The sequence below is a fragment of the Nuphar pumila genome, chromosome 5 (genome assembly GCF_984573655.1).
Source record: "Nuphar pumila chromosome 5, dmNupPumi1.hap1.1, whole genome shotgun sequence".
NCBI lineage: Eukaryota > Viridiplantae > Streptophyta > Magnoliopsida > Nymphaeales > Nymphaeaceae > Nuphar > Nuphar pumila.
Window position 1 is genome coordinate 106,309,586 of NC_143253.1, and position 27,532 is coordinate 106,337,117.

Genomic DNA, 27,532 nt, shown 5'->3' on the forward strand with positions numbered 1-27,532 from the left:
AAGACCCTTCAAAAACTATAGTTGCATGTAGTTTTTGCCTGATCTGAATCGGTATAAATGTTTATCATTGTTTATTACCAAATGCTTTGTATTGAATAGATTTAATAGAAAATTGAACATTTTATGATCAAATTTTAGTATAACAATCACCATTAATATTTTTTTAAAGATAACCCATCTGAAACATGCTTAATTTACTATGTTTCCTACTAAATGAACTGTGATAAACACATCTATCGATTCAGATAAAGAAAAAAAATACACCAACGAGGGCTTCAGCTTGTTGGTAGGAGCAGCTAGTGCACCGACGTTGCAAGTTCAAAACCCAATGGTAACTGATGAGGGTCTGTCTAACCCCAGTCATAGTGACAAACGTTTTAAACGGCAATTTCTCGTTTTTCAAAAACTTGCGAGAAATTAAAAAAATTTCATAAATCTCACATTTTTGGGCAAAATCTTGGCAATAAAAAAATTAATTAAAAAATATATAATTTATTTTTTATAAGAAAATATTAATAAAATTATTTTAAAATAAAAGTACATGTTTTTTTCACTATAAATAGCCATTTAAAACGTAAATATCGCCTTTAAATCATGGTATTTGTGTATTTTTCATAAATCTTGTGATATTTTAAAAATCTCACGAGAAATTGCCGTTTTAAACTTTCAGGCAATTTCTCGCGATATTATCGTGAGATTTTCATAAATCTCGATATATTTGTCACTATGACCCCTACTTGCCTATAAAAAAAACGAATATAAAGAGTCCTAATAATGACTTAAAGAAAAGTGAGTTGGGATGATCCTCTCTCTCTCTCTCTCTCTCTCTATATATATATATATATATATATATAGAGAGAGAGAGAGAGAGAGAGATAGATAGAGAGAGAGAGAGAGTAATATGTTTCGTCAAATAGTTAAATCATCAAATTAAACATTTTTTGCGCCGCTGATTGTGAGCACGACCAGTGGCACATTTTTTTTGTGTGTTTTGCAGTTTTTAGCAGCATTCTTAACCACAACTATAAACTTTTTTTTTAATTTTTTTTTACATGTGTTTTAGCTCGTTCAACACTAGAGGCATTCAACAATACATGTTTCTCTCTCTCTCTCTCTCTCTCTCTCTCTCTCTCTCTCTCTCTCTCTCTCTCTATATATATATATATATATATATATATATATATATATATATATATATATATATATATATATATATATATATATATATATATATATATATATATATGTATATATATAATGTTTTATTACAATTGTTTGTAAGTACAAATGCCTCTAGATCTCTATATATACAATTGGACCTCATAAATGGATTCAACATGCCCAAAGTAATTGGGGTGCGACTTTTGGATTGTCTTTTTAACAAAAAAAACATGAATTTATAATTGAAGAAAGTATTGCACATTGTAAATCATTAATGTCTAAAGCATTATAATAACCTGCCTATGTAGGGTTGGGAAAGAGATGAGCAGCATGCTATTTTAGGTAAATGAGTCGAGCATGAACATGGCAAGCTCGACTGGTGTAGGCTTGTTTTACACATTATATATTTATAGATTTTATATTTTATATTTTATATTTTATATTTATATATATTATACATAAAATGCATACTATATATGTTTTATACATGTATTATATATTATATATAATTTTGTATATTATCAAGTTAAAAAAACCTTAAAAAGTTTTTTTAACGAGCCAGCTCATGATCAGGTCGTAACAAACTCAGGCTCGGCTTAGCTCATGATGAGCTAACAAGCCAAGCCTGAACACACCAAGCTCGTTTGTTTTGGTTTGTTTACTAGCTCTATACTTACATGTAATTAAATAATCTAAGAGCTGATTATCAATAAAAAAACTTGTATCTATAAGGTTACTATTATGAAAACAACAAAAAATTTAAAAATTTAAAAGCATTTGTACCTACAAATGATTATAGCAATAAATAAATATATATAGGGTAAATATTGGCTACTAAGGAACCAATGAGTAGAAATCACTCCTTTCTTGAAAAAAATCTAACTTTTTGTAGATTGTGTTACAGATGTGATCTACATGGTTTGTTTATTAGGAAATTTGTTTTGAATCATGTGATTATGACAAGTAGTTAGGTTTTTAAAGGGGTCAAATAATAAACGGCCCACAATGTGCCAAAATTTCATAATTCAAAGGATCACATTTTTATGTCAAAAACGCATGATCCAAGGCTTAATCCTTACAAACTATGTTGAACACATCTATGTGGTTAGATTATGTCTATACAACTTGCACCTATAGTTTCTAGCTCATTAGTTTCTTAATTCATTAATAGCAAATATTCTCCCATTATATATATAGGCTCATAATAATGTGAGGAACTAATGAGAACAAATCACTTTTTTTTTCAATTTTTTTTTATTTTTTTGCAGATCACACTACAAGGATGCATGTCAATAGCGGCGATATATCTCGCTTCTATTGCCCCATTTCTCATTGCTATAGGCCTATAACGGCAAAAATTCTCATTGATAAGTCGTCAAAAAAAATTGACCTTTGTTGAGTAATAACAACAACATTTATAACTTGTCGTTAAAGGGTGAACCAATACCAGTGAAGAATCTGGCCAAAACTGGAAACACCAATAATGGTGTGACAATCTTTAATGATGAGGTTATTTTAACGATGAGATAGGATATAATGGCGAGATCCGTTATAGGCTACTTGTAAGTTATAATAATGAGATACTCTCACTGTTATAGGTTATAGCGGTAAGATCCCTATCTCGTCATTATAGGCTATAATGGTGAGAGTACCTCATTGTTATAGGCTATAACGGGGAGACATGGATCTCATCATTATAGGTTATAAACTTGCAAACGAAAAACTAAAAATTAGCTTTCAATTTTTTTTTTACATTCTAATATTTATATAAACAAGTAAACAAACAAAGTTTAAAAATTCTAAAAACAAACATACTTCAAATATAAATTCCATACACCCCTTACATTCTCTTCAAGCCTACAACAAACATATATACTATTAATATTTACATAAACAAGTAAATAACGAGAGTTTAGAAATTCTAAAAACAAACACACTTCAAATACAAACTCTTTACATCTTTTCCAAACTTGCAACAAACATATACACTTCTAATATTCACATAAACAAGTAAACAAAAAGTTTTTAGAAATTGTATATGCCTATAACAGGAGAATCAAAATGATTAGAACATAAACAAATAAATAGAGTTTAGATATGGATACACACATGCATGCATAAGAAAGACCAAGATAAAAAAATAAAGATAAAAAACTATTTTGAAAATACAACAAATCTAGATGAAAACTTATATTAGTTTACTATTCTCAACTACCTCTGCTTGGGGTTTTATTTTTTTAGTTTTAACTTAAGCTTGGATCACAATGCAAATAAAAGGCAATTAGGAAACTATATAATTTAAACACAATTAAAGCCTTAACAATATTAAATTTGCATTTAAGTCATACTAAAATGTCATAAGTTATAACTAAACTACTAAGAGCTCATGATAACTAAAAAATTATATTTAACTAACGTCTTACATGCCAATTTTCATCTCTAAATTATAAAAAATCTAAAACTAAACTATATTTTAAAGTCTATTTGCCAAATATTAGAAACATATTTTTTTAGTGTTACATCCAACCACCGTGTTATCATCTCTTTATCTTGGGTCACTCTCTTGGCAAATGAGTCATCATCATCTTCAGAATATAGAACAATTGTTGGAAGTCTTTATTCTTTGCATTGTTGCAATATTTTTCTTGTAATTCAGCAATAACGTGATCATGAAAAGTGGCAGGAATGAATGAAGGACATGGACATACATCTTGATGAAGACTTGCAATATGTTCCTTAAATCTATGCAATACACCTCCAAGAATATGACTATATAAAACACATCTCAATCCTAACCCTAATAGTGGTATATTATCAACCCTTGTGCAATATTGCAATGCAAAATCATCTCGTGAAGGCAACATCGAAAAATCTAAAATAAAACATAAACTAGATCCACATGTGCCATGTGAATGTTTGTTTAAATAAATCTAATAACTAGCCCACCATAGAGTATGTGCATAAAATTTTTCATTAGGAATCTATTGTGCCAGAAATGAGATGCTTACCTTGATTATACCTAATGTTGTGACTAATGAGAGTGTTAGTGAAATAATCAATCCAATACACAAGGCAACACTTCATTATGATGCACACACAATATCAATACTCATGAGCACACATAGTCATCTATCACAACACAAACATCATCCATATCATTGGTATGTTGAACACATTAAAACACTAAACCCTAATTAATTATTTATGTCATTTGAAAAATCAAAATAAATAATCTAAATTTGAAAAAAAAATATTTATACATATACAAAAAATAAAATAAATCCTAAATTATAGATTTATATATATGCAAATGGACCATGGCAAATACATCTACAGGGTTGGATTTTGAGAAAAGGTGTCAGAATGCCTAGTTCACAGTCCGATTCACATATTTTCAGTTAACATATTCTAATGGCTATATATATATATATATATATATATATATATATATATATATATAGAGAGAGAGAGAGAGAGAGAGAGAGAGAGAGAGAGAGAGTCCAGGCCAAAAAAGATCCACACTCTCCAACCTTAATTTTTAAATAGGTTGCTTATCCACCTTCCCAGTTTTGGCAACCAACTTCTATTATTCAACTAGATTTTCTTAATTTATATGTCCTTCCTCAATTGCATATGGTAAATGAGCATATATCTAAATACTTTGAAAAAAAAATATAAAACCTCTAAAATTTTAACCAACATCAAACATGCATTCATGGAATCATATTTAATATTGATTAAAAAAAATACAAAAATACATAATTATATATTCATGGCATTTAAGAAACCAAATAAAAAACTTAAATTCTAACAAAAACCAAAGTTTAGGGGGTTGATAAGTAATAACCAAAATCATGCATTCATTAATCAAATCTTGCTTAATGGTATATAAAAAGAAAAAACAACACAAAAAACCCAAAAATTATAATTAAACATTTACATCATTTGGAAAAATACAAACCAATACCCTAATCTCTCAAAAATCACAGATTTTATATTCATTTAAAAAATATTAATATTCAAACTAAAATCAAATACTCATTACATGCCTAATGCTAATTAAAAAACATACATGAATGGGTAGTAGTTTGCCAAACCCCAACTTTACTATAAAAAAACAACAACTTCAAATTAAAATTGGTTGATTCACCTGAATAGTTTTAAAAAACAATTGGAAGTCGGATACGACATTGAAAACATTGGGTTTATTCACCTAAATATTAATATTCTAAGTAAAACCAATCATTCATTATTCATGAATTCATGTTTAATAGTAATTAAAAAATAAATAAAACCATAGCTCAACATTTATGTCATTAAGGAAAACAAATCAAATTATTAAATCCTAACAAACATCACTCATAAATATACTAATTAAAAATAACAAAACCTTAAAATTTTAACTAAAATCAAACTTGAAACCATTAAATCATGTTTAATGTTGATTGAGAAAGAAATACAAAAAATAACTATAAAGGAAATCCAATGGGTTAGAGAGAGAGATTCAAGTGAGAGAGCAGACTAGAGGGAGGGGATGGCCGACAATGGTACGATGGGTGGAGAGAGAAAGAGAGAGTGAGAGACCAGACTGGAGGGAGGAGATGATCGGTGGCAGCTCTGTGGAGGGTTGTCGAAATTCAGCATCATGTGGAGGCAGGCGGTGGTCTAGCGGGTGGAGGGTTTGAGAAAGAGAGATTAAAGAGAGACCGCTGATAGAAAAATATGAAAAGTGCTCGTCGAACCCTTTTTATAAACTATATAATGGCGACATAACTGTCACCAATATAGATTAAAAGCGTATAACAATGACATAACTGTCACCGTTATTGATTTGTAATAGCGAGATCTTTTTGCCATTAAATATAACCGTAAAGTATTTTAACGACAATATCTAGTAGCCATGTAATCTCACAATTATTTATAAAACTCTATAACGGTGACATAACGGTTGCCAAAACCCTATAATGATGATATAATTGTCGCTATTATAGAATAAAACTTATAACGATGAGACATGTGCAGGGGCAAGACATTTCAAAAGATATATAGCTCATCGCTATTGATAAGCTAATAATGGTGAGATTCATGACCACAATAGAGCAATAATGGTGAGATATTTATGTTTGTGCTATTACCTATCAATTAACGGAGACAAAAGTAAAAAAAGTATCATCTTCATTTTTTTTAGCTTTTTAGTACTTTTAGCAGCGGGACCACCACTAAAAGTAAAAAAAAAGTAGGAAAAAAAAAAGAATGTGTGTGTTCCAATCCTTTCTCTTTCTCTCTCTCTCTCTATATATATATATGAGTATAATTTACATAGTTCTAAGCTCCAAAATCAAAATCTAGCTGTTGAATCATGATTAACATAATCTGTCTATCATTTTCATTTTCATGTGTTAAAATTGACTTAAATACGATGTTTAAGCTATTTTTAAACTACTATTATTTTTCATGAAATGTGAACCATTGATTTTCACTGCCCCAAAAATAGAACCACATAGTATATTAATCATGATAAAACCTTATAATATACCAAATAAATCATACTAAATACATCCCAATGGTTAGATTTACCAATTGATGGTTAACAAGAGTGTGTGCCAGCATAAAGCATAAAGCATGGTACAAAACCACCTTATATTTTCTCTCTTCTCCTCTCTCTCTCTCTATAGGCATTGGTTGATGCGTTTTAGGGTGGACGCTCAAAAAAGTCATTTAGCGGCGGTAAAGGCTTCTCAGACGGACGCGCGGTTCCTTTGGACGCTTAAAATATAAGAGGTGATATCGGATTGACTATCTTATCTAGATTCGACTCGTTTGCAAATTTAAGGGCCAAATAGAAAAAGCTCATATCATACGTACAGACTTTCATTAAATGGCTGGGTAATACGTAGCATTTACAATCGACATGACTATATATATTAACTCTTTAAAAAAAACACGAGACTATCCCAAATAGACTCGACGGATCAAGTCACGATGCCCCTTTCCGGTATCTCTTGGAAGCCCGACGCCGTTCATCTCATGATCATGAACCACATCTAGCCTCCGCAATTCTTCTTTGCCTTTTATTTTCAGTCGTCCATTTCATACGCGTACGACGCAGTTCCCCCAAAAGCATTTTGTTAGGGCCCATCCGGGAAACCATGGCTGTTGGATGCCACCTACCAGCTCTTCTGTTAAGTGGGTCCCACAGGAGGTTCCAGATTCTCGGAGAAGAAAGGCAACCAAGCGCTCTCCGCCAAGCCGGCTGGGCCCTTTTAACGCCGGCGACGTGGTGGGACGAAAAGGAAGAAGGAGAGAGAGAGAGAGATGGCGTCGTTCTTCCTGGCAGCGGCGGCGGAGCGCACAGGCCCCGCGGTGAGGCGGCAGGCCCTCACCCTGACGGCGGCAGCGGCGGAGCGCGTCCGCCACCTCCTCGGGCTGCGCGGCAAGGCGTTCCTCCGGCTCGGTGTCAAAGCCCGCGGCTGCAACGGTCTCTCCTACGCCCTCAACTATGCAGGTAGCATTTTCATGTTCGTGTTATTATTATTATTATGTTTTGTCATCAATTTTTAGTTGCGGAATTTGTTTCTGCGGAAGTGCGGATTTCGTTTTTTACCTTCCTTTTGTTGTTTCTGGAATAGAGACCTTGAAGTTTTTTTTTGTGAAGTGAGGGTTAATTTCATGATTTCAGTTCGAGATATCGATAATTGCCTCGTATTTGTTTGGCGCCTTCTCTTTTTCCTTTTTCGTTTTTGGATCGACGATGTGTAATTTGGTTTGAACATGAAGAAAATTATGGTCATTTGTGGTTCTTGATGCGTTTTCCCTTTTTAATGAATACCGTGATCTGTGAATTTGTTTGTAGAGTGGAAGGGATTTGTGGGTGTTCATTGCTTTCGAATTTAGTGAAATTTTCCTTCTTACGGGATCTCTCTCTGTTAGGATCCTGGCTTTACCCACCTTAATCATCTTAAGGCCTTTTTGTATATTGGTTACGCACCTAACATTTGGTATGAGAGCAACCACCATGTCTTGAGTTCGATTGCTGGAAGGGGTAACGTAGCAAGAGGGTTACCTAGACAAGAGTGGGCCGCAAAAGATGGAAATGTCTACATGTAGTTAGACCAAAGTAAAAGCCTTTCTAGAGTGGGCTGCCAAGAACAGTGGCTGCGGCGCATGTTAGGATCCTGGTGATTTAAGGACTTGACTTTACATACCTTAATCACCCTAGGGCCTTGTGGTGTATTGGTTAGGCACACAAAGCTTTCTAGTTGTCAATTTCCGAATTATGATTTCTAATTTGATTGAAATATTATGGAAATTTTTGGTGATTTTTTATTTCTTACTTTGGATGCTTTTTCGCTCTTTGTAGAACCATGATCGAGAATTTTCTTGTCTTAGGGTAGGGATTTGTGGGAGTTCATTGTTTTTGGATTTGGTGATTTTTCGTTCTTATGGAGGATTTCGTTTTCTGAATTACAATATTTTATTTGTTCGAAATACAAAGGAAATTATCGTGCTCTATGGTTTCTTTTCTTGCTGGTTTTGTGGGAGCATATTGAAATATCCATTTTTTTGGATTATGCCTGTTGAGAAATTGTAGTTTTTCTAGTAAATCTTTGTTAAAGGGTTTTGGTGCTCCATGATAGGTTATGACTTTTTTTCCACATTTCTATTTTATGGTCAATCATTATTTTTTATGAGAATAAGGTTGGATGAAAGTAAAGATGATATTCAAATATGTGGCTCTTGGAGAATAAATTTATCCTTTAGTACCTTATAATAATGAAGATTTTTTTCTTAATTAAGAATCTTGTTGTGATTGTCAATATGCTTGCTTTGGTATGAATAGTGCATTTTCTATGTGTTGGATGAAGTTATTGCGAAAATTTCATGTCACATGGATACAGCTGTAGATATTAGGCAAGAGGATATGGCTATTTTGGTGAAAAATTCTGTTTTCAAATCGCATATAAAGGGTTACGGTTGAGGGAGTAAAAAAAGATTTTAGTGTGACATTGTTTTCAAAGAAATCATACTTTGCTCCATGTCATGCGTTAGTTCTTCGTTTCAAGGTAATGTGAATGGAAAACTTACTTGTGTTTGTTGAAATACCAATGTTTTCTTTTGATACACTTGAAGCTCATTTTCACTTGCCCAGAAGTGTCATTTGAAAGGATCAGGATTATCATGAAACCGAGCGGTTCATGTTTGCTTGATTATAAAGACTCGCATATCATCATATCCCACAAGGAGGTGAATCTTACATCCTTGTATCCTCATGGACACAATTACACTTATATATTGTTTAAGGAGCCATTTGCATTCATCCTCATCCAAAAAGTGCAGTAAGCTTGTATATTGAGATAGCATATCAAAGTATCTACCACCTACCCTTTTTAGCCATTGGTTCAAACGGTGGTGGAGGCAAGAATTTTCAAACCAGGAGGAGTTTATATATGGGTTGGATCTCCATTTTATTCTTAAGAATAAGCTGCCAGTGGATCATACATTGATCTTACTTTGGACTAGATCCAACACTCAATCGCTTGTACTAGGTCTACGTGGATCTAGTTCAGGTAGGCTCATCAACTTTTGTGCACATTTGATTAATATAATAAAAACAAATTAAGAGTAAATCAGGAAAACAACTTGTTATAGTAAAACAATTTAATCCTGATTAGAATTAGTGAATCCAAAAATGCTTTAATTTGGTTGCTTGGGGATCTCAATGAAACTGGAAAGATGTGAATTGGACGTGCCTAGACTTTTAATATGTTCAACCAGAAAGCTAGATTCCTTGAAGAAGCTATGGTGCATATTGAAATCATGCCCTGATGCCTCTTTGCATGGCAAAAACAGAGGTCTATTCTCAAGAGTTGGCTTCAATTCTTTGGAAGATTCTGTTTTCCACATCAAATAAGAGCCCATTTGACAGCAGCCAATGTGTGAAGAATTGGTTGTCATTGTTATTCTTTTGTATCCTTTTGGTTTGTAGTCAATTAAGGATTTCTGTATGTTTCTATTATGTGTTCACCTTTTCTATTGTTCTTTGTAGATGAAAAAGGGAAGTTTGATGAACTGGTGGAGGATAAGGGTGTTAAAATATTGATTGATCCCAAGGCATTGATGCATGTTATTGGAACCAAGATGGACTATGTGGATGACAACCTCAAGTATGGAAACTGATTCTTAATTCTGCAATATGAAATGTTGGTTTTATCTTTTTTCTAGTTGTATGGAAACTGCCCATGAATATTCTTAAACTCTGCAATATTATATGTTGGTTTTGGTGATTTTATCTCATTTCTGGTTCTTTCTGTACAGATCGGAGTTTATCTTTATCAACCCAAACTCCAAAGGGGAGTGTGGTTGTGGGGAATCTTTCATTACAACAAGCAGCCCAGGAGTCTCCAAGCCTGGAACCAGTTAAAAAATTGTCTCAATTATGGATTGCTCAAATGGTCATCTGCAGTAAGAGGTGATAATTTCATGAAATTCAGTTAAAGCATAGACTCTTGATCAGATGCTAACAACAGTCAGGTGGGTGCACAACATGCTGCACTTCCTATTGTACGTTTTGATTTTCTGTAACATGATTTATGTTCCAAGGCTGAAATATATTATTCTTGGAGAAGATTATTTAGTATTTTTTTCAAATTGATCTCTGTTTTGAGCATATCAGCTTCGGACATGAAGTTGTGTATGTAAACATTGTAATTATGCTGCAATCAACTTGCATTCTCCTATCACGGAAGAAGATAATTGGGCTTAAAGAAACTTGCAGCAGCATCTCTCTCTCTCTCTCTGTGGTTTCTTGCTTGATAGATACTAACCCTTGCTGGCTATATGAATATTTGGATTGATATAGTTGGATAAAGGGCCATCCAATGTAATGTATTTCAGGGTGATGGGAAATGGCAAAGATAAGAAGGTCGTAACCTATGTGATTATGTCACATAAGTGCTGGTCTATGTCACATAGGTGCGGGTGCGGCGATAGGGCACTTTAAAAAAACTTGGGTGCGGGGGTGCAGGAGGGTATATATATATATATATACCCAAGTTTGACTCGGACCTATGTCACCTAGGTGTGGGTGGGGTCTTTTCTTTTTTATCAGATCAGACCCAGGCCTGATTCAGACCTGGGTCAGATCTAAGCCTAATTCAAATTTGGTCTGGGTCAGATCTAAGAATGATTCAGTTATAACACTAAAAGTGCGCAATCGATCTTTTTTCCCTTATGGATGTGATCAGAAAGGTTTATTTAATAGAAAACGGGTTTTGAATCACATGATTGTGACACGTAAACCAGGTTTTTGTCAAAAGCACCAAACATTAACCCATAGATAAATTTGGATCCGATATTGTTCCAAACCCGATCAACTTGAAAACCCTACCCTGTGAAAAAGCCTGATTTTTTTAGTCTCCTATTATTGGATCCAACATTACCATACACATATCAACCTTGCTTCATTGGATGATTTTTCATAGGAAAAACCATACCCATATCCAATAAGAATAACATAAACCAGTCCCAGTGGGTCCATACCCGATAAAATAATATTTTTTAAAGCTTTTTACATAGAAAATTTGTGGATCTTAATTGAAACTAAGATTGAACCCAGGTTTAATATAAATTTTCATAAACCACACTCGACTCATCGGACCCCCTTCTTTGCAACCAAACCCTGACCCTATAGGATCCGGTATGGGTCGGGTCATACATGATCCGTTGACAACCCCAATCCAGCCAATGCCTGACCATGTTAATGGGGGCATTAAAATCCCTAATCTCTAGCTGTTTCCACTCTGCGAAGAGGAAGAACAGAGAAACCCTAAACCTCCCTCCTATCTTTCCCTGAGATCTAGGGTTCCTCTCCGATCTTCTCTTCCACAAGAGGGATGGGGTGAGTGAGAATGAATACGGTGAAGAATCCGTCGAGTCAAGTGATCGAGCGGTACTATTCGAGGATGACCCTCGACTTCCACACCAACAAGATCCTGGAGGAGGTGGCCATCATCCCCTCCAAATGCCTCCGTCACAAGATCGCGGGGTTCGTCCCCTTCTGCGTCATCTCCCTGATGAGGAGGAAAAGGAGCCGCTGATGCTGCTGCATCTCTCTCTCCATGTAAAGAAGAAGAACGAGGAGGTACCCACTCTCTCTATCTCTCTATCTTGTTGTTTCTTCGTCTTCTCCTCCCATCGTTCTTCCTGTTCTCCTGCTGAGGGTGGAGACAGGAAAAAATAGCAAGAGCGAGAGAGAGTTGGTGTTCGAGTTGGGTTTCAGTTGGAACCCTCTCTCTTTCTCTTTAATGTGTTTGCTGCACCTAGTGCGGCACCCGCACCCGCTAGCACCCACGTCACGTCGCGTCGCGTCGTGTCGACGCGTGTGCGAGGGCCCTTTTGCTGAGTCCCAGGTGCGGGTGCGAAGGGTGCGACACAACAATTTCAAAAACCTTGGGTATATATATATATATATATATATATATATATATATATATATATATATATATATATATATATATATATATATATATATATATATATATATATATACAACTACTACTACTGATTGTACAATCTAGTTGGAAAATCATAGGTACAAGTTATATCCCTAGTTGGCAAACCCGGCGAATCACCGGAGTCGACCCGGATCAGACCCCAACTGGGTCATGATTTAGGACTGCCGATCCAACCCATGATATAAATTTTTTTATCATGTATTTTATTATTTTAATGCACAATTCTTATATAAAGTCACTTGTTATGAAGATTCAAATATTGTTCAATGAAAAAAGTTAATAATCATGTATAATTATTTGTTTTTGTAACTTAGCTATTGACATAATAGCTTGAAGTTTAGTTATTTTCATGCCTTATTCATGTGCTTACACTATAAAATATAGAGTCCTGACCAGTCCGGGTCACTGAGTCAACCCGCTGACTCGGTGACCTAGTATGGGTCCGATCTGAGCCCGAGTCATGAGTTTGCCAACTATGGTTATATCCACTCAATTTGACCTCATAGATGTGCTTATCATGGTTTGTTTGCTAGGCATCACACTATGGATCATTTTTTCGATTTAAAAATAAGATTTTATGAGTCATGAAATTTTGGTGCATTGTAAAGAAACTATATAGATCACATTTGTAAGGTTACATTTACAATAAAAAGGAAAATTTGTGAAAAAAGTGGTGTTTCTATTAGATTGCATGTACAAATGACTAGCAAATTTATATTCTATACACACACACAAACAACTATAAGTTTCTTCAGATTTTTAAGTTTGTTTTTCAAATTTGAACAATTTTGGACTTCACCAAAGTTGACCAAGTCCAAAATTGGACAAAAATGGTTGGGTGTGGGGTTGACCGCACCCGACACTTGTTGACCCGCACCCAGCAGTGTCTACCCTGGTGCTTTTGGAGTACAGAAGCACCGATGTTATGTCCGAACCTTTTGCCTGATGTATGAAGGGTACACTCTTAGGACTTGGTCCATGTTTCAAAATTAACAGGCTGATCACCATATTGATGCACCAAGCAATGATCTTGGGTTTGGTTTAGTTGGATATGAAATGATATGCACTGATTTCGGCAATACGAGAGACCATTCTTTACAACCACAACTTGACATGTAATTGCAGAGTGATGATTAGTTTATTCAGGTCTGTTTAATCATCATGAACTGCAACAATACTGTAAGTGTGGGTAGTGGCTGAAATAGCTAATACAAGCTCAGAGCCCATAGCAGCATGAACTGCAGATGATATCAGAACTGAAGCCGGCAGATGTAGGTTATCAGTGATGAGATCATAGTTGAGATAATTGTGAAATTATTACAAGTCATTAAGGACTTATCTCTTATAGGATTGCCAGAAGTGATTGAGTTGGCGGTATGTTCTCAAAGCTGGTAGTACTGTGTAACTGTAGATGCTAGTCTGGAACAATTGCCTGCAGAGGTAGGTCGTGGATTTCTCTATAATGAGTTGCTGAGCTCATTTTGTGGTTACATAACTGCTGGGAAGCTACACACTGTATCATATTAGCGGCTTGAAGCTGCTGTATATTTTCATGGGAGCTTATGCTTCTGCACTTGATACTGAGGTAGATCCATCAGCATACCCTTATATATGGTAAACCTGATTAAATTCAAATTGAACCAGCAACGATGGAGCAAATTCTCATTAAAAAGGTTCATGTTGTATGGCAGTATGAGTGACATTAATTTTGTGCCTCTTTGGGTGAAACCACATTATCCTTTCTAGTATGTTTGTAGATAAATGGATTTAGTCTCTAGACTCAAGTTAGAATTTTGCAACAAAATTGTGTCAATGTGATAGCATTTTTGCATAAAGGTTTTCAGTAAAGAGTGATTTAGTTTCTTACCTTTTCACACCCCGATGGCCCTTATGTTTGAAGTTGATGAAAGTGCAGTAGGATCGAGGCAACAAACACTAGACAGGGGGTGAATAGTGTTTTTAAATATCTTCTTTGGAATTTTGACGGATTTTGAAATTCACAAAGCAATCACACAAAGAACACAAGAATTTATCCTGGTTCGGTCTTTCTCGACCTACATTCAGTCCCCAAGCAAAACCCGTTTGAGATTTTCACTATCAACTTTGTGTAACTATAAGATCATACAGATCAAATTCGGTCTCACTTTCAGTAACACACCTACTGAAAGCAAACAACTCCTTTAAACCAAAGAGTCCTTTCCTTTTACAGAAAAAAAAGTAATAACTTACAAACAATCTACGAGCCCTTCTTATAAATGCAAATGAGATGCAATTGGCTTTTGAGGTTGTTGAAATATTCAACTCACGAATTCACTACCTCTCAAAGGAATTTGAGTGAAAAACTGAAGTGAAAAATATCAAGTGAGTAAGAAACTGAATATGAGTGAAAAGCAAAGAGTAATTCAATGTAATTTGATTTGATTGCTCTTTTATTTTGAGTGTGGAATGCACTCATATTTAAAGTTGAAAGATTCCATACGTTGAGGGTATAAAAGGGTGTCAAAACAATCCATTTTGAACGATCAAAGCGTTTGAAAAATGAAAAAACACGCCTTTTAAGTTTCAAGAAAAACGACAAAATTAGTTGACCGAAACAGTAGTTAGTCGAACTGATAATTAACTATTAGTAGACTGACAGTTATCGTCGGTCGACTAATGTGTTTATCAAGTCGTTTGAAAATCTGAAGTTTTGAAACTTAGTCGACTAGAGAAAAAATTAGTCGACTGATAATATCATCAGTAGACTAAAAAATCTTTCAGTCGACTGCTGTTAATTTTTTCTAAAAATACATGTTCTGTCCGATCGACTTATAAAATCATTAGTCGACTGCTGCTAAAGTTTTCAGAAAACAAACATTCTGTCCGGTCGACTGATAAAACCTTCGGTCGACTAATTTGACAAAAATGATATTTTGCTTAGAAAATTTGGCGCGAAATGATTAGTCGACTGGTGAGTCTATTGGTCGACTAACAAATATGAAAAATTGAATAAAGAGTTTTCTAAAAAGATTTTCATGAAGGGTTCTTTTAGAAAAGTTTTTCTAAAGACTTTTTTAGGTGAAATGCAACCAAAATGTGCACTTTAAGTAAGGCCTTTACAAGAATCTAAGACTTTTAATGAATTTTACATTTGCACACTAGTCTTCAAAGATTCTTCATCGAATTCTTCAATTCTTGTCATCTTTCTTCATTGCCTTAGTTGAAATGCAGTTGATTCGCTTGTTCATCATCAAAACCTTTTACTTGAAGTATCATGTACGACTTCATTGTCGTAACAATCTCCCCTTTTTTATGATGACAAACTAATCAAAGATGGAGCATTTAGATGCATAGATGGAGATTTTACTCCCCCTATCAATATGCTGCAAAACATTAAAAGTTAGTACAATCAAAGCACATATATCACATATTGATTGTTTTGCATTTTCATCATTAGTTCATGCATTTCTAAAACTTTTTCAAGAATGCAATTTTCAATGCTTTCACATGATGCAATTTTCATGTCATGATGCAATATGCAATTTCCATCTCATGATGTAAAAACAACTCCTTTAAACCAAAGAGTCCTTTCCTTTTACAGAAAAAAAAGTAATAACTTACAAACAATCTACGAGCCCTTCTTATAAATGCAAATGAGATGCAATTGGCTTTTGAGGTTGTTGAAATATTCAACTCACGAATTCACTACCTCTCAAAGGAATTTGAGTGAAAAACTGAAGTGAAAAATATCAAGTGAGTAAGAAACTGAATATGAGTGAAAAGCAAAGAGTAATTCAATGTAATTTGATTTGATTGCTCTTTTATTTTGAGTGTGGAATGCACTCATATTTAAAGTTGAAAGATTCCATACGTTGAGGGTATAAAAGGGTGTCAAAACAATCCATTTTGAACGATCAAAGCGTTTGAAAAATGAAAAAACACGCCTTTTAAGTTTCAAGAAAAACGACAAAATTAGTTGACCGAAACAGTAGTTAGTCGAACTGATAATTAACTATTAGTAGACTGACAGTTATCGTCGGTCGACTAATGTGTTTATCAAGTCGTTTGAAAATCTGAAGTTTTGAAACTTAGTCGACTAGAGAAAAAATTAGTCGACTGATAATATCATCAGTAGACTAAAAAATCTTTCAGTCGACTGCTGTTAATTTTTTCTAAAAATACATGTTCTGTCCGATCGACTTATAAAATCATTAGTCGACTGCTGCTAAAGTTTTCAGAAAACAAACATTCTGTCCGGTCGACTGATAAAACCTTCGGTCGACTAATTTGACAAAAATGATATTTTGCTTAGAAAATTTGGCGCGAAATGATTAGTCGACTGGTGAGTCTATTGGTCGACTAACAAATATGAAAAATTGAATAAAGAGTTTTCTAAAAAGATTTTCATGAAGGGTTCTTTTAGAAAAGTTTTTCTAAAGACTTTTTTAGGTGAAATGCAACCAAAATGTGCACTTTAAGTAAGGCCTTTACAAGAATCTAAGACTTTTAATGAATTTTACATTTGCACACTAGTCTTCAAAGATTCTTCATCGAATTCTTCAATTCTTGTCATCTTTCTTCATTGCCTTAGTTGAAATGCAGTTGATTCGCTTGTTCATCATCAAAACCTTTTACTTGAAGTATCATGTACGACTTCATTGTCGTAACAATCTCCCCTTTTTTATGATGACAAACTAATCAAAGATGGAGCATTTAGATGCATAGATGGAGATTTTACTCCCCCTATCAATATGCTGCAAAACATTAAAAGTTAGTACAATCAAAGCACATATATCACATATTGATTGTTTTGCATTTTCATCATTAGTTCATGCATTTCTAAAACTTTTTCAAGAATGCAATTTTCAATGCTTTCACATGATGCAATTTTCATGTCATGATGCAATATGCAATTTCCATGTGTCATGTTTTTTTTTTTTCAATAATTTCCATCCATGTGTCTTTTTCTCATAATTTCTCATGCAAGTTCTATCTTTTTCTCTCAATAATTTCCATCCATGTGTCTTTTTCTCATAATTTCTCATGCAAGTTCTATCTTTTTCTCCCCATTTGTCATAATAAAAAGAAGTACGAGGAGACATAACATAAGCAAACTGCAAAATGCAAATTCAAGTTCAAAATATTACAACCCATAAAGTATCAAAGTTCAGTAAGGACAGTAAACAAAGATCAAGAAGTGTTGCTTGATCATCTCCTTGAGTTCAACAATATCTTTCTAAATTGAAGAAAGTTGTTGAGTCACATCACGAAAAGTGTGTTGATGCAGTTCCAAAGCTTCCATTCACTGCAAAATTTCATCATTGTCTTGACTAATAGAGAATTTCTTTCTTTTTGCTTGAGATGAAGGTGTCACAGAAGATGGTGAGAGTTCAAAGAGTGATGGTTCAGATGATTCAGTTTGATTAAAGTTTAAAGGAGGTAGATATTTGATTTTCATACAGTTAAAAATAGTTTGATCAAAGAACTCCTTTTGTTTAATATATTTTTCATTGTTTAAGGGTATTTTGAAATATCTGAAAATACGAGTAAGAAGACATCCATACGGAAGAAAAGGTTTTTGTTTCCACAAATTAGTAAAATACACGTTGGCCCAATTTACCGAAATATTTTCAAATAAGACATAAAGAGCCATAGAGAGATCTGTGGAATAGTAATCAAAAGATCCAGTTTTAGGTAGAACATTGTGGACAAGAATTCGTCCAACAATGCGTGCGCGAGTTTGAAGATTGGTATTTTTGAAAGGAGGACAATGAGGTGCACCGGGAAGAAGAATTTGTTCAAAAATTCTTTAATCATTAAGTTCAATAGTATTGAAAAGAGTTTCTAAAGGTGAAATATCTAGGATTTGTCCAAGCAGTTTAGAATCAAACTCAATTTCGACATCACGAACAAGAGAGGAAAGAAATCCAATTTCATGATCAATTTGTAAATTTGTGTAAAACAAGTGGATCAGTAAAGGATAATGAAGGGGGTTTACACCAACATCAAAAAGGTGGGAAAATGTCTGAGAATAATTCTATGATTTTGTAACGAGAAAATAGATGAAACAGGACATTGCGGCCAGGTAAAATAGGAAGTGTAGAAATCGATCCTAAAGTATCATATAAAAGAGGATTTCTGAGTAGTCTAGTCTGAGAGAAAATCCATGACGTGCTTTTGGTGTAGTTGGAGGAGAACCTTGTGCGGATGCAGTGTTCTGACGTCTGGTGGGAGTGATTGATCAACAAAATCTTTGAGAGGAACAAGTGGAGGCGTTGTAGTTGGAGGACACGGAAAACGACTTTCAGAGAAGAGCAGACTGAGACACAATAGATGTCATTTGGCTTTTCAACGCTGCCATGGATGTCGTTAGGCGTTGCAGTAGAAACTCCTTAGTTGCGACAGGAGGGTTTTGGTGAGGAGGAGTTCGTCTGCTACAGAAACAGGAGATAATGCGGTGAATGACGGCAGGTGAGAAGAGGTTGACGCAAACGTCGTTGGCTGAAGAGGCACCCTGTCACGGCAAGAGGATTCCGGCGAGAAGGAGTTCGTCTGGCACTCCGAGGGGTTTTCGGAAGAGACAGAGGAGAGAGAGAGAGAGGGTTTCGTTTATGAAAAGGGGAAAAACATACAGGCATAAAAATGAAACGTTGCGTAAAAAAACGGGTGTTAAAAAACGATTGCAAAAAAAAAATCCAAGGGGTATCGGGTCCCTTCAGTTGAAATTTAAAAAAAACATCAGTCGTCTAGAATTTTATCGGTTGACTAATAAGGTGCGATTCCTTCAGTAAAATTTTTTTTAAACATCAGTCGACTAGAAGTTTATCGATCGACTAATAAGGTGCGATTTTGAGATTTTTTTCAAAAATAGTATTTTTAAAAACAAATTTATAAATATAAAAATATGCAAATACCTAGTTCTCTCCTAATTCTCATAAAATCTTCATTTTTAAGTGGTTTAGTGAAGATATTGACATGTTGTTCATTAGTGGATATAAAATTTAACTAAATGTCTCATTTTAACACATGATCTTGTAAGAAATTATGTCTAACTTCAATATGCTTAGTTCTTGAGTGCTGAACAAGATTTTTTGAAAGATTTATAGCACTAGTGTTATCACAATAAATAGTTGTTGTGGAGTAATTCAAACCAAAATATTTTAAGGTTTGTTTCATCCATAGTACTTGTGAACATGCTAAACTAGCTGCTATATATTCCGCTTCAATTGTTGAGAGTGACACTGAATTTTGCTTTTTACTAAACCAAGAGACTAAGAAATGGCAAGTTCCGCTAGTACTCTTGCCATCAAATTTGCTTCCTGCAAAATCTGCATCACTATATGAAACTAAATCAAAGGAAGATGATTTCGGGTAAAACAAACCAAAATTTGAAGTATCTTTCAAGTATCGAAGAATTTGTTTTACTGCAGTTAAGTGAGATTCTTTCAGATTAGCTTAAAATCTAGCACACATACAAACACTTAACATTATATCAGGTCAACTACCAGTTAAGTATAATAGAGATTCGATCATACTTCTATAGAGCGTAGTATCTACATTTTTACCATTTTCATCTTTGTGAAGACAAATAATTGTGCTCATAGGATTTCTTCTTGATTTTGATAAGCCCATCCTAAATCTCTTAAGAAGTTCTTTTGTATACTTAGCCTGGTTGACGAAGATTCTTTCTTCAGTTTGCTTTATTTAAAGTTCAAGGAAGTAGTTTAGTTCGCCCATCAAGCTCATTTCAAATTCTTCCTGCATAACTTTAGCAAATTCTTTACAAAGAGAATCATTAGTAGAACCAAATATTATGTCATCAACATAATTTTGCACAATAAGAATATTTGAATTAAGTTTTTTAATAAATAAAGTGGAGTCTACCCGACCAATGGAAAAACCAGATTGTTCTAGAAAATTTCGTAGTCTTTCATACTACGCTCTTGGTGCTTGTTTGAGTCCGTACAAAGCTCGTTTTAATTTGTAGACTTTTTTTAGATATTTCTCATTTTCAAAGCCTGAAGGTTGCTCTACATAAACTTCTTCATTGATGTGTCCATTTAAGATTGCACTCTTAACATCAATTTGATATAACTTAAAATTCATGTAACTAGCAAAAGCAAGCATCATTCGAATTGACTCCAATCGAGCCACTGATGCATAAGTTTCATCAAAATCTATGCCTTCTTCTTGATTATAGCCTTGTGCTACTAGTCTTGCTTTGTTTCGAATGACTTCACCATTTTCGTCCAGCTTATTTTGGAAGACCCATCTTGTTCCAATTACCGGATGATCCTTTGGTCTATCAACTAGATCCCATACATCATTCCTGGTAAATTGGTTAAGTTCTTCAGATATAGCCAAAAGCCAAAATTCATTATCACAAGCCTCATTGATATTCTTTGGTTCTATTTTAGATATGAAAGCAATATTTGCAATATATTGCAATTGCCTTCTAGTTTGGACACCACTTTTTATTTCTCCAATAACTTGTTCATGTGGATGATTGGAAACTTCTTTCCAAACTGGTTGAAGAGGAACATTTTCTTGAGAAGTACTCTCTATTAAAGGTTCTTCTTGAAGTATGACTTCTTGTCCTTCGCTTAGAGGTATAACCTGCTCACAATTCTCATCAAATGCAACATGTAAATATTCTTCAATGCAAGATGTTCTTTTATTAAAAACATGATAAGCTTTACTTCTAGAATTCATTTGATTTTGAATCAAACTCATCAAGATTATCTTTGGTATTTAACAAAAAACATTTACTACAAAAAATTTTGAAATATGAGATCTTTGGTGTACGATCATAATATAATTCAAAACATGTTTTATGTAAGATTGGTCGAATAAGAAACTGTTTAAAACATAACATGCTGTATTTATTGCTTCAACCCAAAAGTATTTTGGTAAATTTTTATCTTGAAGCATGGTTCTAGCACATTCTTGCAAAGTTCTATTCTTTCTTTCAACAACTCCATTTTGTTGAGCCGCTCTAGGAAAAGTAAAGTTGTGAGATATACCATGTAAATCACAATACTTTAGAAAAAATTCATTTTCAAATTCACGACCATGATCACTACGAATTTTAATAATAAATGTAGATTTTTCATTTGTAATTCTTCTACAAAGTTTGGAAAATTCAGAAAAAGCATCATTTTTGCTTTTTAGAAAAATCACCCATGTAAATCTAGAATAATCATCTACTGTAACAAAAGCATACTTGCTACCATTCAAACTTTGAATTCTAGATGGTCCAAATAGATCTAAATGTAAAAGTTCAAGATGACGTTTTGTTGAAACTATATATTTTGCTTTAAAAGAACTCTTGATTTGTTTACCCATTTGGCAAACATCACATAAATGATCCTTCTTATATGGTATTCTAGGTTGGCCTCTAACAAGATTATTCTTGGATAACTTGGAAATAATTTTAAAGTTAACATGTCCAAGTCTCTTGTGCCATAACCATTGAATTTCATTTGAAACAATAAGACATTTTTCATTAAAAGTGGGTAACTCATCTAGATAAAGTTCATACACATTGTTCTTTCTTTTACCTTTAAAAATGATTTTTTTAGATTGAAAATCAGAAATTAAGCATAAATCATATTCAAAAGAAACAAGAAAACCTTTATCACATAATTGACTAATGGATAATAAATTATGCATTAAACTATCTACTAAAAGAATATTTTCTATCAAGGGAAATTTTGGATTACCAATGTTACCGATACCGATTACTTTTCCCTTGTTATTGTCACCAAAGGTGACGGTTCTTCCATCCTTACTTTGAAGGGTGAAAAATAACTCTGGCCTTCTAGTCAAATGTTTGGAACAACCGCTGTCCAATATCCATTTGCTCTTTATTTTATGTACCTACAACAAAATTAGAAGACAAAGCATTTGATCACTTTCTATTTTTGGGTTCATGAGAGTTAGTCTTAGGAACCTATATCCATTTAGATTTTGGTTTCCTTTGATAATAAATATTCTTTCTATAAAAAGATTTAGCATTTCTAGAGTAATCATGTCTAGACTTATAAGCATTATAAGTTCCATGATTAGATGCATTTCTAGTATAACTAGAAAATTTAGTTCTTTGAACAAATGGTTGAGAATATTGTCTTTGATTCTTCACCACATAGTTTGGTCTATTTTGAGTATCAAAGAAGCTATATCCCAATCCGGTTTTATTAACCGAGCATCTTTGAGAACCAAAAAGTCTTTCTAGATTCTCTTGTCCATTTGTGAATTTGGTTACTATAGAAAGAAGATCATTTGATTTTTCTTTTAAACTAGTTATTTCTTTTTGTAAGAGATTGGTTCTAATTTCAATTTCTTTTATCTCAAATGCTTGACACGAGTTTTTCTTCTTGAGATCTTCTATCTCTTGAAGTAACACTTTGTTTTGAGAGTCAAGAGTTGAATTTTCAGTTTTTAACTCTTTGTTTTTAGAACTAAGACTCTTAAATTTAGCATATAAATCATTGAATGCTTCTAATAAATCATCATACTCAAATTGACTTACCAAGTCTTCTTGTGCTACAAAGCAAATGTTGGCGACTTCTTCATTTGATTCTTCATCGAAAGAGGAGTCACTATCATCCCAACATGCTTGAAATGCCTTTTTCTTCTTGAATTAGTCCTTGGTTTTGATTTTGAGAAGAGAACAATCTTTCTTGATGTGTCCTGCCTTTTTGCAGTTAAAGCACTTGATTTTATTAGGATTGGAAGAATCTGTTTTCTTTACCTTTCTTTGAAATCTTCCCTTTTTGATGAATATTTTGAATTGCCTTGTGATGAGAGCAATATCTTCATCTTTATCTTCTTCTGAATTTTCAGAGTCAGAAGTAGCCTTAAAAGCAAGAGATTTCTTCTTGGGTTCTTCTTCTTGTTTGTCTTAAAGTTGGACTTCATAAGCCATTAAGTTACCAACCAAATCTTCAAGAATGAGAGTGTTTAAATCATTTGCTTCCTCAATAGTTGTGGTTTTTCTCTCTCATTCAGGAGTTAAACACCTTAGGATTTTTCTGACTAAATCTTCTTGTGAATATGCTTTTTCAAGGGATTTTAGAGTGTTAGTGATATCGGTCATTCTTGTTATCATGTCCGATATAGATTCATTTTGCTTCATTTTAAACAATTCAAATTTATGAACTAGAGAAGCGATTTTAGATTCTTTTACCTTTGACGTACCTTCGTGAGTAACGAGAAGAGTATGTCAGATTTCATTTGCTGTAGAGCATTGAGAGATGCGATTGAACTCTACCTTGTCAACGACACAATACAATGTATTCATAGCTTTGACATTAAGTGAAGCAATTTTCTTTTCTTCATCGGTCCATCGACTGAAATCAGTTGATGGACACTAGAGGGAGGGTGAATAGTGCTTTTAAATATCGTCTTTGAAATTTTGACGGATTTTGAAATTCACACAGCAATCACACAAAGAACATAAGAATTTATCCTGGTTCGGTCTTTCCCGACCTACATCCAGTCCCCAAGCAAAACCCGCTTGAGATTTCCACTATCAACCTTGTGTAACTACAAGATCATACAGACCAAATCCGGTCTCACTTTCAATAACACATCCACTGAAAGCAAACAACTCCTTTAAACCAAGGAGTCTTTTCTTTTTAATGAAAAAAATAAGTAACAACTTACAAACAACCTACGAGCCCTTCTTATAAATGCAAATGAGATGCAATTGGCTTTTGAGGTTGTTGAAATACTCAACTCACGAATTCACTATCTCTCAAAGGAATTTGAGTAAAAAACTGAAGTGAAAAATATCAAGTGAGTAAGAAACTGAATATGAGTGAAAAGCAAAGAGTAATTCAATGTAATTCGATTTGATTGCTCTTTTATTTTGAGTGTGGAATGCACTCATATCTAAAGTTGAAAGATTCCATACGTTGAGGGTATAAAAGGGTGTCAAAACAGTCCATTTTGAACGATCAAAACGTTTGAAAAATGAAAAAACACGCCTTTTAAAAGTTTCAAGAAAAACGACAAAATTAGTTGACCGGAACAGTAGTTAGTCGAACTGATAATTAACTATTAGTAGACTGACAGTTATCGTCGGTCGACTAATGTGTTTATCAAGCCGTTTGAAAATCTGAAGTTTTGAAACTTAGTCGACTAGAGAAAAAATTAGTCGACTGATAATATCATCAGTAGACTAAAAAATCTTTCAGTCGACTGCTGCTAATTTTTTCTAAAAATACATGTTCTGTCCGGTCGACTTATAAAATCATTAGTCGACTGCTGCTAAAGTTTTCAGAAAACAAACATTCTGTTCGATCGACTGATAAAACCTTCGGTCGACTAATTTGACAAAAATGACATTTTGCTTAGAAAATTTGGCGCGAAAGGATTAGTCGACTGGTGAGTCTATTGGTCGACTAACAAACACGAAAAATTGAATAAAGAGTTTTCTAAAAAGATTTTCATGAAGGGTTCTTTTAGAAAGTTTTTCTAAAGACTTTTTAGGTGAAATGCAACCGAAATATGCACTTTAAGTAAGACTCTTACAAGAATCTAAGACTTTTAATGAATTTTACATTTGCATGCTAGTCTTCAAAGATTCTTCATAGAATTCTTCAATTCTTGTCATCTTTTTTCATTGTCTTAGCTGAAATGCAGTTGATTCACTTGTTCATCATCAAAACCTTGTACTTGAAGTATCATGTACGACTTCATTGTCGTAACAGTTGATAGCAGATGCAATATTGGCTTTTACTTGTATTTGTAATTGCATGGCCATCTTAAAAGTTGTTCTTTTCTTCTGAATAAAAGGGATAAGAAAAATTTATGTCGTGATAGCTTATAAGCAACATATTGTTGTACTTTTTTTTTTAGTTTGTCAATGTGGTATTCTTGAATTCTTGATGTTCTCATATAATCATTAGATGTAATATTTGTTTTTATTTCCTCTTGTTTTAAATATCTGGAAAATCTTCATGAGATGAATATGCATTTTTTATTTTTTTAGCAGAAAAGTGAAAATTGATCAGTTTGGAAGTGGTAACTTGTTTATTCTGTATATAGGCATTGTGCCGGAGTTGCAAACTTATAAAGAAATGAGCATGATTTATTTGTTAAATGGATCCTCTTCTGTTCATCAGTGAGATGTATGTTCATGAAATTAAGCCTCTAACAGGTCTTACAGAATACAGCCAACAGTCATGTTTGGACTCACTATGCTAAACGTTAGATTAAATTATGCTAAGGCCAATTCTATTAGTGATTTTCTGTTCTGTTTGTCGTTGCTTCCATACACCTGTGCGCTCACATGTTCATTAATGTGTGAAATGTTTGACATAAGGGACTAGTAATTGGGACACGGTACATGTTGCCTCTCAAGTTCATGGGTTTGGGCCTAATGATGAAAGGTGTAGAACAAAGACAATCAATCTGGTTCTCCCTCAAAACTATGACTGCTTAAGTTGTGGTAGTACGAGTGCCAACTTGAGTTCCTAAATAACGTTGTGGAAGTCTGTTCTAGTCACAAATTCTTATGATTATATTTGATACAATGTTGGTGCAGTTCATATTGGAGTTGAACTACAAGCCGGTCCCCGAATAGAGTCAGTTTTTAAGTAAGTTTTTGAGTAACCGAGCTTCTCAGGTTCAAATCCCATCAGGTGCTCCTATCGATTATGATCCTTATCAGGTCTAAGATTGGGGTTGGGTCGTTATGCCAATTTGGTTCTACCAGATCATTTTTTATCCACATCTACATTGACTTAAGTCTCATCTAGTCATATTGGACTACCGTATTCTTGACCAGGTCATTGAAATTTTGATAACTTTTGAATAGATATTCATGTTATGTGATACATTTATATATCACTGGTGTAGATGTAAGTTTTATTTATTCATGGTTTTCTTATGCCAAAGATGTAAGAGAGCTGTACAACAATTCAGTTACCTGATAAATTTGGATACAAAGGGATATCTTATTCTGATTTTATGGAGTTCTGGTTTGAGTTCTTCGGTTAGTGTTGTATTCAAATCTGTATCATAATTTTAATGTTCGGACACTTTACCCGTTTGAAGATAAGAGTTAATATATATATATATATATATATATATATATATATATATATATATATATATATATATATATATATATATATATATATGAAAATGTCAGGAGGTTCACGTGTGAACGATAGAGAAGGTTCACAAAAGGCAAAAATGTTCTAAAAAAGTCAGGAATCAGATTTTTGGACATGGGTAGGATTTTGGCAAATTGTGAGTCATTTCCAAAAAATACGTCATTTTACAAGGACAGTTCAATCATTTTTCATTGTGCAAACTACCCCAAAATTTTCCCTTCATCCAAAAAAGGTATTACCAAACAGGTGGAATGAATGGCTGGACGCTCTCGTGACACGTCCACTAAAGATTAAAGTGAAAGAGCATAAAATCCTACATTATTTGCCCGGCCTTAAAATCCATAAAAATGCAAGGAAAGATAAAAAATGGCATGGGAATCTTGTATCTCTGAATATTTTTTTGTCCATTTGCTTGCTTGATTGGGAGCATCTTCTTTACATGATATGAACCAAGTGAGGTTTTGTTATAGTGCAAATAATAGAGAGAATAATGCTTGGAAAGGATCTAGTCATGTTCCAAACGGGTTCTGATTTTTATACACTTTTTGTGCATGCAGTGCATTATGATAAAAAGTAAAAAGGACCTCTCTCTCTCTCTCATATTTTTAAGTACCATGTCAAATAACTCGATCATCACAAGTTAGTGCATCCTTTTCAAAAGGTCATTAATTTCCCAATAAGCTTCAGCCAATTCACTTGAATTTTTCTCCATTAGACCACTCGCCTTTATTTTGCCATCTTGCATTATCATCC

At 33.8% G+C, this 27,532-nt stretch overlaps 2 protein-coding genes across 4 annotated transcripts in view; both read left to right on the forward strand.

Annotated features, from left to right (window-relative positions):
• The first annotated feature begins 7,415 nt into the window (after positions 1–7,415).
• Positions 7,416–26,609, forward strand: LOC149838018 (iron-sulfur assembly protein IscA-like 1, mitochondrial). 3 transcript variants are annotated; one of them, XR_016431930.1, is made up of 4 exons: positions 7,416–7,666; positions 10,208–10,325; positions 10,477–10,692; positions 26,206–26,609. XR_016431930.1 is itself a non-coding variant. In XM_090006321.1 (3 exons), exons 1-3 carry the CDS (start codon positions 7,477–7,479, stop codon positions 10,580–10,582), a joined length of 414 nt encoding a protein of 137 aa, XP_089862447.1. In that variant the 5' UTR covers positions 7,424–7,476; the 3' UTR covers positions 10,583–10,920. The 3 variants fall into 3 exon arrangements, 1 of the variants encoding a protein (XP_089862447.1); XR_016431929.1 differs by lacking the exon at positions 26,206–26,609 and adding an exon at positions 25,707–25,856 and having other exon boundaries at positions 7,418–7,666; XM_090006321.1 differs by lacking the exon at positions 26,206–26,609 and having other exon boundaries at positions 7,424–7,666; positions 10,477–10,920.
• Positions 12,069–27,532, forward strand: part of LOC149838019 (transcription factor TGA6-like) — a 54,111-nt gene continuing 38,647 nt past the window's right edge. The window contains exon 1 of the mRNA XM_090008168.1: positions 12,069–12,205. Coding sequence (XP_089864294.1) covers positions 12,069–12,205 — 137 coding nt within the window. The remainder of the gene's footprint in view (positions 12,206–27,532) is intronic.

Bases quoted from the DNA above. Each gene is read 5' to 3' on its own strand.
- LOC149838018 (XM_090006321.1), top strand. From the start codon at position 7,477: ATGGCGTCGTTCTTCCTGGCAGCGGCGGCGGAGCGCACAGGCCCCGCG. The intron at 7,667-10,207 runs GTAGCATTTTCA...TGTTCTTTGTAG, and splicing joins CTACGCCCTCAACTATGCAG to ATGAAAAAGGGAAGTTTGAT. The intron at 10,326-10,476 runs GTATGGAAACTG...CTTTCTGTACAG, and splicing joins TATGTGGATGACAACCTCAA to ATCGGAGTTTATCTTTATCA.